Source organism: Haemaphysalis longicornis, unplaced genomic scaffold (genome assembly GCF_048455015.1).
Source record: "Haemaphysalis longicornis isolate Haplotype H1 unplaced genomic scaffold, Haemaphysalis longicornis Haplotype H1 scaffold_4, whole genome shotgun sequence".
Taxonomy (NCBI): Eukaryota; Metazoa; Arthropoda; class Arachnida; order Ixodida; family Ixodidae; genus Haemaphysalis; species Haemaphysalis longicornis.
In genome coordinates this window covers 196,189,451-196,201,193 of record NW_027526361.1, presented here as the reverse complement: position 1 = coordinate 196,201,193, position 11,743 = coordinate 196,189,451, and the positions used below count along the sequence as shown (strand labels likewise).

At 43.3% G+C, this 11,743-nt stretch overlaps 1 protein-coding gene across 1 annotated transcript; it reads right to left on the bottom strand.

The window, feature by feature from the left end:
- Positions 1-8,436: 8,436 nt before the first annotated feature.
- On the bottom strand, positions 8,437-11,176 carry LOC144180174 (uncharacterized). The gene is made up of 5 exons (XM_077708560.1): positions 11,094-11,176; positions 9,327-9,432; positions 9,053-9,250; positions 8,486-8,553; positions 8,437-8,448 (listed from the first exon to the last, which is right to left on the bottom strand). The coding sequence occupies exons 1-5, from the start codon at positions 11,133-11,135 to the stop codon at positions 8,437-8,439; spliced, it is 426 nt and encodes a 141-aa protein (XP_077564686.1). The 5' UTR covers positions 11,136-11,176.
- Positions 11,177-11,743: the final 567 nt, after the last annotated feature.

Sequence of the window (11,743 nt, the reverse complement as noted above, 5' to 3'; positions counted from 1 at the left end):
AAGCCTTGAATGAATCGTCGGAAATAGGAGCACAGACCCAAGAAGCTCCTCAGCTCTTTCAGGGATCGTGGGGCTTGGAAATCGCGCACGGCGGAGATCTTCTTGCACACTAAGAAAAAAAGGAGTCCCTGTGACCCTCTTTGGGGGGTATTTACTTGCCACAGATTTGACTCTTCATCGACCCCTTTCGCAGAGTCACGCTACTCTTATTGAAAGGGGGTCACACGGACCCCGTCGCAGTAGTCACAGTAGAATATGGGTGACTACCTCCTTAGAGTCAGCACTGACTGCCACGAAAGAAAAAAGAGAGTCACGGGACCCCTGCCTGATGATCATCGCGACCCTGTAACAAGAGTTGTGAGGACGCCCCCTTTTAAAGAGTCCCGTGATGCTTATGGCGACAGAGTCGTGGAAGTGTATGGGTGACCTTCCCAGAGATGGTCAGTAATACTGCTGGTGGAATCATTGCAGTATACGTGCAAGTGCAATTTTAGCCCACATGCATGCAGCTTCATGAGCAGTTTCATAAAAGTATAGCAAAGCAAACCAAAAGTATTTGAAAATTATTTTATTAAAGACGAAAGTGATACACATTTGAAAGAAAAGCCAGCTTAGGGTATTACAGCTGTTTTAAACCACAAAATAACCAGCAAATAGCCTAAAAATACAGATACACTAAGCATGTTTTACTGCTTGCTATGGCTTGTCACAACGCAGGTTTGCTAGACTAACAGGCATGATATTAAATCACAAAAACAAGTTTTGTGTTAACCAGCTTTGCATACCTCATGGTGCAAGGTTAAACTGGTGTGGAAATAAATTGCAATAATTTTTAAAGGCTTCTTTCCTTGTTGCTGTTTTTCTAAGGCAGACTTCTTACACAAGTCCATGAAGTCAATCCAGAAATCTTCACAAGCCGTGCACAAGCGTTGCAAGGTGTCCTCGGGTCCTGGCGTCTCGGACCTGCCAGTAATATCAATGAAAAGAAATTGAACGATAAGACAAAAGCAAAATGAAATTGTAGCCAGCACAGTAAAATCATCAACAACAGGCTAACTGCCCAGTGCCTGACAAAAGAGAGAGCGAGGAGCACACCTCTTGCCATTACATTTCCTTGCTTCACCATTTGGCTTTTGTTATGAAATGTTTTGTATGAGGGAACATATGTATAATGTATGAAGTCACATATGTACACCCCAGAAATGCAAAGGCTTCAAAAATTATTGCATCCATAAAGAAGATCTGAAAGCTCCAGGGAAGGAGACTAAGAATTTATGAGTGCAAAAGGCTGCTACTCCCCCCTTTTGATGGTACCAAAATATCTATGTAATGCTTAAAGGCAGCACGAGTAACAAAGCAGTAAGTGAACTGAGACACCTGCTGCACAAAGGGCATGCTCCACACTGCAAAACACTGGAGGGGTACAAAGTCTCACTCAAACTATTCAGTAAAAAGCATGAGGCAAGTTGGTACATAGTTCTTAAAAAGTCGAGTCCATAGCACATGACAAAGAAGATGATAGGACAAGCACTTGCTTGCAACTAAGTTTATTGAGTGCATCGTCTAAAATGACACCCTTTAATAGTGGGCCGCACAATGGTAACAAAGGACTCATAGTGAAGTTTCTAAATATTCAAGCTCATTGCAATACAGGTTCACTGTGCTCCTGTTTTTTATGTAATAAACATCTAAAAGCTCCCAAATCAGTGCTTTAGCTTCTTTGTAGAAGTCAAACTTGGCCCAAGAAAGGCTTGTAATTGCATGATTCGCAATGAGTGGGTACATGCAAAACGCCAAGGGACAAATTGGATACATCGACTTTCCAGATGGGAACGACACATAGATTCCCCCCATTCCCTGGGCAAAAACCGCTGGGTGTGCTGCTTGTTGCGCTTTTCTTTTGCTTTTAGGCTTGATAGCAATTTGCCTGAACCTTCTATCTACGCTTCACTGATTAACTTTGACGCTTTTTAAAAGTTATTCAATACGCTAACTATATTTTCTACTCTGCATGCAATGTCTGCACCCCGTTTCGTTTTTTCCTTCAACAGTTTTTAGCTTAAGTGAAAGCATGAAGCACTAAATAATGCTTACAGTTGTAGTTATCTAGATCACACTTATTACTGATGGAAAAGAAACCTAAGTTGTCAGTACAAAGGGCACCACTGCCTTGTTACGTGCCTCGGTTTCTTCGTGTTTTTAGTGGCCACAAGAAAAAAATTTAAACCACTTGTCTATTTGAATTATTGTCAACGCGTTTAGTTTCTGTACCCTGATTTTTTAACTTCTCATATAATTAAATTTGGCACAAAACTTGTTCCAAAGTTTCTAATTCCCTGGATGGGCTTTTCTGCACGAGTTGTGAGCGATGCAGTAAAGCTGACACTACAGCCTTGATGGGACATGCCACAATAATTAGTTTGCCTATCCCAATTTATTGACTTTGGATGTCCAATTTTTTGTTCTCGAACTTCTCATGCACTAGAGGGGCTTCTCTGCACAAATTCAGAGTCATGCAGTAAAGCTGACACCAGCGTTGATTTCAACTCTTTTGTTACCGCAGAAAATTGACCAGTTTTTAGGGCTCTAAGAAAACATTTCTTTTTGCTAAATGTGTTGGTTAGGCACATAGTGCAGTGGCAAAAATGCGGATGATTCAACGCCCTTGCTAGCACCAGTTGTGTAATGTTTGCATAAATAATGATCGCAAAAAAAAACCCAAATCAAAATTTTGTCACCGTAAAGAAAAAAGAAAAAAAAAGAAGTTGTGTATAACAAACCACCAATAGTGGAAAAAATTTAGAATACGCATTTTGAAGGTTTACATTAAAAAATCCTGTCCAAGAAAAAATTCACTAGTGAAAATAATTTGTCCCCGTGGTGCCCACGTGGTGCTTGCACGCATGGTGCCCGCGTCTCGTGGTGAAGCCGAACATTCATTCCAAAATACACAATTTTGGATGGTTCTCTGACATGGTTTGATATTATTAGGGGTCCAACTTAGTCACCACGTGATGTAAAAACATCTTATTAAGGACTACAGCAAGCACCAGATTCACGGCAAGCAAGAGATGCCAAAAAATCCACTTGGAATTTAAAACCAATCTCGGTGGTGCATTTTTGTTGACATTCTGATCATCACTTATCTACCAGAACTTCCACTTGCGGTTTATTGTCATCTTCTGACTCGCTATGGTAGCCCTGCTTGCAGGAATAACTTGCGATGCACTAGAATTGTGCCCAGCAAGCTTTCGCACGGCGAAAAGAGTGCTGCCTAACATTTTCAAAAAGGCACCATATCAAACCTTTTGGAGACTGCCAGAATAGACAGTCGCAGTAAGAAGCAACACTAGACCTCCAAAAATAGCCTCGTACTAACAAAACTGGCCAGTGAACAGCTGACAGTGTTCAAGGCTGATTGGAAATCTCTACTTGTCTGAGCTGATATCCGATGACTTGGTGTTATTTTCTGAGTTTCAGCTGGAGCTGTTATCGCAAAAGTAGGGCATGAGTGAAGCGATATCACAAAAGGCGTTCTTTTTTCGAGGAATAGTAGAGGGCGACGGGGGTGCTATGGCAAATCGGCTTGAAGTTGGGTAACTGCGTAGTAGCACGAAATATTAGGTTTGCAACACACAAACAGAATGAAAACTGCTCGATTCGCGGCCGCGGCGGCCGCTTTTCTGATGGAGGCGAAAAGCAAAAACGCCCGTGTGTACGAGATTTCGGCGCACGTTAAAGATCCCCAAGGTGGTCAAAATTAATCCGGAGCCCTCCACTACGGCGCGCCTCATCGCCTGCGTTGCGTCGGCGCGTTAAACCCTACAATCAATCAATCAGAATGAAAACTGCTGGAAAGTGGCTCAAAATGCCAGGTCCACTTGATACACATGCGGGGAACCTTCAGAAATAAGCTTTCACAAAATAAAACGACCCTTTCTTTGAACCAAAGCTCAGTAGTGGAAAGCTGGTGTGATTTCCAGGTAATTATCATCTGTCACTGCCATCGGATTGCAAAACTGGCAAAATGATTTGGTATTTGGCTTGCTGGAAGACTTTTGGTCAAGAAAATTCCATGGTAATGCAGCATGACCACGAGTCGCATGCTTTTTTATCAAGCGCAGCAGCAACGCTCCCTTCTGAGAAAACATACACACCTCACCTTGCAAAAAACTGCCGAAAATCTCAAGGTTGCCTAAACGTGTAGTGTCTAGACTAACCACCGTGGTACATGAGAAACAACTACAACATCACAAAAGCAGCAATATAAAGCATCGATCACCGATCATCAATGCTGTATATTCCTGATATCCATGTTGTCATTTCTCTTGCAACTAACGCATCCCACTGGTTAGTCTAGGCACTGCAGTTTTAGAATCAGTTCTAATTTTTCTGCTCTGGCTACACTGAAATTTCTGACGGTGTTTTTGAGGGTTGAGCAGCATGTGTTGCTTCGATAGGTGCCATGGCTGCTGCGCTATACAAAAAAGGATGTCACTTGTGGTTACGCTGCATTACCATTAGATTTTTTGATCAAATGGCTCACAGAAGTCAAGTATCAAATGATGTCGTCAGCTTTGCAATCCGACTGCGTTTAAAGGTGAAACTACCAGAAAATGACACCAGGTATGCACTAGTGAGCTTTGGTTTAGAGGACGGGTAGCTTTTTTTTCAGTCAAAGTATTCGTGGATGTCTCCGCATGTCTGACAAGTGCACTTAGCATTTTCAGCCCTTTTCCTGTCATTTGTTTCATTTCTGCATTGCGCAATTTATATTTGGCACTACTAGACAGAGAACTTCAACCCGATTTGCCTTAATGCCTTCGTTGCCCACTACTTTTCCTCAAAAAAAGCATGCCGTTTGTGATTTCACTTCACCCATGCCTTACTTGTGCAATAAGAGTTCCAGTTGAAATCAATTGATAACCTCAAGTCATCGGACATCAGTTAAGGCAAGGAGAGAGAGCTTAAAATTGGCTTCAGTTTTGATTCTGTACGAGGATATTTTCGGAGGTCTAGAGTTGCTCCTCAGTAGAACTACATATTCTGACAGTCTGCCACAAGCTTGGTATTGTTTGTTTTCTAAAATGTTAGGTGAAGGTGCAATGCAGGAGGCTCATAGAGCTGAACGCCTTTTTCATTTGTCACGCAACAGTTACTCGGGGATAGCTAGTTGGGCACTGCTCCAGTGCATCGCACCTCATTCCTGAAAGCAGGGTTAGAAAAGTGAGCCAGAAGATTATAATAACCAGCAAGTGAAAGCTTCAACAGGTGCATGATAGTAAACTGACAGTGAACGAGTTTTGTTTTCAGCCCCAAGCAGTTTTTGTCCTATCCCGAATTTTTACCTTACCATTAATGCGATGTCAACCATTGACAAGATGTTTCTACATCATGTTGGGACAAATAGTGCCTCTAATGTTTTCAGCCCCAAGCAGTTTTTGTCCTATCCCGAATTTTTACCTTACCATTAATGCGATGTCAACCATTGACAAGATGTTTCTACATCATGTTGGGACAAATAGTGCCTCTAATAATGCCAAACCACCCGATTTTTTTCAGTAAACTATCCGAAATTGCATATTTTGAAACACAGGTAGGGCTTCACTGCAGAACGAGGGCACCACACATGGTAACATGTTTTTCATATCTGACAAATTGTCCTGGGCAACTAAATTTTTTTCCAAGATGTGTTTTTTATGTTTGGCAAAAATTATACTCCAAACTTTTTAAACTATTTGCGAACTGATATACACAACTTATCCATATTTGCAACGTTTGGCCAAAAACTGATTTTGTTAATTTGCGAATCTGCTCTTGTTGGAAAGGGCATCGAATAATCTGCATTTTGAGCTGATGCAGAATGTGCCTAATCAATATGTTTACACAAAAATGTTTTGTTAGACCCCAAAAATTGGTAGACTTTCTGCGATAAAAAGAAAGTTACCGCCCTGTCTGCGTGCCATATTCCGAAGTCTATTCTTAGCAGATATCAGCGTCAACGCCAGAAGTAGTGTACTTAGCGAGCATCGCAATGCATACGGCAGCTTCTGGATTTTCGGGCCGTCTCGAGCATTTTGATGTTTGGGACAGGTTTTAGTAGTAGGAAGCATCGCTTCGTTCACAGAAAAAGAATTACCTTTAAACTGTAGCTTTAATCAGCTGTCATGAGACAAATTCAACCAAGCTATTTTCCTTAGAAAACTGTTACTAAAGACAACTGTTTTTCTAGTGGCTCATTTTATTCATCACTACGTCGGCTGAAGTTGTTGAAATTGCAACTGTGTGAGAGCTTTTTACGAGTTGAATATGGGAGCTTTAACCTAATTGCTTGTAGTATTAGCATGACTAGGCCGATCTGGAAGACCATTTCGTGAGAAACGAGCGTTATCACTGCCAAAATAGCTTAAAAATACAAAACCCACCCACACATCAAGATATTCATTGATGCCAGGGTCCGTATGGGAAATTTAGGAGGTGTGTCACGTTGTCACAGTGGTGGCGTGGTTATCAGACCAGGTAGTTGTTTTGAAGGTTGGTAGCTAGTAGCTCACAATATGCCTTTTTTGTCTGCTTCTTCGGGTTTTTTTTTTGGAAGATTATTCGGAGCGAGATTATAGAGAAATCGATAGATGATTTTTGAAGACTGGGAACGATTCCAAGAAATTTAAGCAATTTCGCTGACACAACCGTTTTTCTAAAAATTCTAAAACCACACAAAGAAGCAACACTCAGTTTTTCCAAAGTTCCTGCGAAGTGATTTCATTAAAAGTAATTACTGCTGTACTTACCAGTGCTTCTCTGAAGGCTTCGACACCACTTTCATTCAGCAAAACAGGCCGCAGGACAGTGTATCCACCCCTTTTGCATCTAATGATAAAAAAAATACATATCACTGACATGGAAATTAATAAGATGTGGGGGACCAACAAAATAGTATAGAGGAGGCCATAAGGAAAAATATCCACAGGACTCCAGCTTAACAAATGCAATGTGGTAATTGCTACGTTCCTCATATTTTCACGGTGTATTAACAATTGCTTTATTATCAGGGTCTCTACTTCCGCACTACTTTCATTTAGCAGTATTAGAAGTGGAACTGGATTACAAGTTTGTGAAAAACGCGGAATTGCTGTAAACACACAGATGACAACGTCAGCACTGTTTCTGCAGCAAGCAAGCAATGACACATGCAGTAAAGGGTCCATAAAGACTGAATACAGCTTTGTTTAGTTTGAAAGAACTAGCTTTTCAGTACTCACTCGGCTCCCTTCCAAGCCGGAAATACATTAGTCAGAAATACGCAAGCAACACAAAATATTTTCAAATTTCTCACTGAGGCTTTGGCATGAGAGACGCAATATGGGCTAGCACTAAAAAATGTCGACAGACAAGAGTCTTCTGCCGGCCCTGCCACATTAGAGTAGCGCTTCTCCACCACGTCCTCTTAGGTGTTTTCCTAGCATTTTCTGGGCATGTGTTCGCTTCTAAACTTCACTTCACATCAGACTACTGCCCTGGTCAATGAAGGGACGAAAACTGCTTCTTCCTGTGTTGTGGCCCACAAAAATGATTAAACATATCAGATGTGCAATATACATAGCAAAAGTTGCCGCAAGTGAAGACAGAAGCCGCACCGCACATAGTGAACTCCGTCTGGAACTTCTATCTAGCCTGATAATTTTACTTAGATTTTGTTTCGACGGTAGGTCATATTTGGCCCCTCGCACCAATTTGAGCCCTCCGGGAAGGCGTTGTTGCACTGTTCCCTTCAAGTTTCCATTCTTCTATTGCTCCCTTTGTCAATTTCTGCTCTTAAGGCTGACCAGCCCTCCTTTTCTTCTGTCCCCTATTTTACCCTCCCCCAGTCTCCTTTGCCTTTGTGCTATCGAGAATAACTGGTTTGCATGTTTTCATTTATGTTGGTTACATTGCTCATAAAACCGGAGGGTGGAAAAAAAACGTTTCCGAACTAGTGTTTGCCGTGCTCGGCATTATTTTAGTGTAATATTGCCTTGAGGAAGCTTTGTCCACTGACCAAATCTGTCTGAATATTCAAATCCTGGTTAGGGTTTCTACAGCTGTTGTATGAAGGTTTCGACGTATTCATAGTATTTCAGGATTCCTTCACCTGCTTTTCTCAACGGAATTCGCGGTGGCCAATTTTTGGGCCAGAACGTTTCGTGTGGAACGACCCATTAGTATTATGAAGCTTTGGTTTTTTATGTGAAGCCTTTGGTGCGTAAACAAAAAGCACAAAACTGACACAACCTCTCTGGGAATAAAAAAGAAGTGACACCAAGGTTCAATTTTTAACAATTTTCACAGCATTTTAACATCCAAACATGCCCTCGTGCAATAACAGTAGCTAACCGTTACTTGGAATTAATTAGAAATCAACAATATTTATGCGATCTCTAGGAGAGCAAACGGTGGTTACGAGCTGAACTGAAAGAACTAAGATAGAGACAAGTGTAATACAAACCTCCAAAAAGGCAAAGTACCCCGTGAGCATGGACATCCAGAGGACTTGAGGATTAAGAGCAGCCATACCTGATAGAGCCAAAGGTGAAGGCAAAAAGTAAGGGCAGGAGCAGTTGCAACAAATGACAATTTTACACAGACGTCAACCGCACAAGCAATTCGAAGTCTCAAGGGCCAGTCCAAAGCAGGCACAAGCAAATTTTATATCCCCTGAAACCTACTACGAACCCGCATAACCTCACACAGCCATGTCGATGAAAATCTGCAGCCCTGCAAGATTTTACCTGCTGTTATGACATGTTTCAAATGCTGAGTCTTTCCATGCCAAACAGCCAAGTGTATGGTGCTTGACACTCTAACCTTTCGGGAAAAATTAATTGTTGATGCGAAGATTCTCTTGGCCTTGCAGGAGTGTGACACGTTCACACGGAACTCGAGAGAAAGGAAACAGAATGAGTTACAATGGCGAACGGTGAAAGGGAAACTTAGCACCAAACAAGGACACAAGGGTCAACGTGCAGCCCCCGAAATTCAGTTCAAGCGAAGAGAAAAACGGAAATGCTCTCACCAACACGAGAAGCCCCATTCAGCGATGTGTGCCGCGGGTCATCGTTGGTCCAGGTTGCAGCAGAGCATTGGCCCCCGAATGCATGTACTGCTCGGACAAAGCAGCACAGGCAGCACCACGCCCTGCGTGGCAGGTGTGGTGATCCATCCTGGGCCGTGGCCACCAACCGCGGCCAGGTGTAGAACCGAGCCCGGTTGTCTGCAAGCCAACTCGCTCGTCTGGAACCTCTGGTACACAGAATCCGCAGGCCCATCTCCAGTCCTGGTTAGCTCACCAGCTTCAGAGTCCTCTGGTTCCGCGATCGGCCTCCACCCGAACCTTGTTCCTTGCTTGAGCACCTCCTCCTTAATTAATGTAGACAAGCTGATGTGTTTATGGCTCTGAAATACAGTACATACAAAATATAACGAGAGGGAAGATGAAGACTTGGTTGCTGGCTAGTTGAAAGACTGCGCAAAAGACGAGGGTGACAGGAAGAGCGCTGAAGCATGTCTACTTGTGCAACACTGGTCTGCACGCTGAAGTAATGCCCAAGTGACAACATGTCTGGCAGACAATAATGATGCAAACAGGCGACTCACTAAATACAGAAAGTACACTCTGAGTGTGTGATCAGGACATGTAATATTTTGCACAGCTTTATTTCGGGCTAATTGGTGTAAGCTTTTGAAGGAAAATTGCTCTTGTTACGATCACAGAGACGGGCACAAGAAAAACGTCCGCTTTCACGAGAAGATGGCGCCGTCTACTCGTGAAATTGTACGTAGTTTTCTTGTGTCCGTCTATGTGATCATGAAAAGCACAACCTACCTTCAAAAGAATATTTAGCATGCTCCAGGCTTCTTTTGATGCCTATATTAAAGGATTCATTTTGCATTGGGGCCTATTCTCTTTACCTGCAAATATCGCGCGAACGCGACAATACATGCCAATATGCCATTCATAATGGCTTTTCCCCATAAAAAGGACACTAAACGGTCCCAACAAGTTTGCCTATACGGGCAGACCAGTGTTAAAAATGACGCTGCACCAAAGGGTTCAAAACGATTTACACCCCCCATGTACTGTTTTTTTTGTAGTGCGGTTTGTTATTTCACGAAACGTCAAAGAAGAAAACTACAGAATAAAAAGGGAACACTTGACACACTTTTGAATAGCCTGCCATTGCAAACTAGCGCCGTGTATTACAGAATTGTACCGCTCCGCCCAACAGTCAAATGGTTTTCTGCGACCGACGGTGCAAAAAGCAGCCGTTAGACAGCGAACACAACAGTCGAGCTAGAGACAAGCTTGACGTGGGCTAATGGACGAGGGCAAAAGGAGGGTGTGCTGAAGAATACGGACGGCATGAACAAGTTAGAACAGGCGCCTCGTAGGCGCTGCAAAATACCCCTCCTCCCCACACACACACCCCGAGACTTAATTCCCTGCGAGGCCACATGTCCGCCTTTCACCTCCAATTTCCACGTATATGAATTCTGTGCCCGTGTGAACTCTACGTGAACTCAAAGACGGGCTTCGTCATTAGCTCGTGAAGCTTGGCAACGTCAGGCGTTGTGGAACTGCCGTACTCGCTCGCTGGCGCGCGGCCCGAACTCTCTCTCCGTGTCCTGCATTTGCATACTATTTTCTCCCCCTTGCACATTGCAAATTCTCATCTGTTTAACTACATTTTCTGCGTCCTCACCTCTTGCCAACTTTTTTTTCCCGACAACGCCGCCAGCACACGGTCAACGCGTACGCTGTAGGGGCGCGTTGGCGAGCGAGTACGGCCACAGAACAGGGAGTACGGCAGTTTCACGACGCATATCGCGGCCCGCAGACCGCGAGCAGCCGCGGCGGCGGCAGCCGGTCTCGCGAGCGCGATAGCTTAGAACAGTCTCAAATAGGGAGGAGGGGGCGAAGGAGAGATTTCACAATGCTTACGAGGCGCCAGGCAGCAAGCAAACAAGCACAGCATATGCAATTTTTTCGGCATGTGTCCGGAAAGCTAACCGAGACAACTATTTCACTTGGTATTATTAGCAGGAACAGTACTCACGTGAAAAAACACGATGACACAGCCTTTGTTCCGGCTTCGCATTCAACCGTAGCACGCCGTCGACTTGCCGAACTGAAGAACTCTCGCAGACGATTTCAGGCGGTGCGCAATGAATTCCGCACAGCAAATTTCATACCGGTGTCGCGCCGTTTCCATCCCGCAGCGGTTTTGATACGCGAATTCGACAAAAATGCGCCAACTCGCCCCGCTGCCTTCGCGCCACTCACTGGCTTACTCTACTTGGCTCGCAGTGGATTCTATTGATTCGCGTTGTCTAAAATATTTGCATTTGTATTCTTGTTATTGAGTTTTAAAGCAAACGCTAGACAAAAAAAATCTGGTTCTGGCAGCAACTTTTTATATATGTACGTTTTACGTAATGTACAGAAGTTTTTATAAAACGAACGCAAATCAGTCACGTGACTACTTGGCGGCTTTTTTAAACGCACTAAAAGAGGCGACGCTCGCACACAGGTTCAAATATATAATTATTGTGAGCAACATGCATTAATCATTTAAATAAAAAGATTGTCGCAATATGAAGTAGTTTTTATTGATTAAAAGCAACTACAAGTAAGGATTTGAATGACTAACACTTGAATTCTGCTTTTTGGTCGGGCAGCTTGGTGTAAGTTTACACGACATCTGAA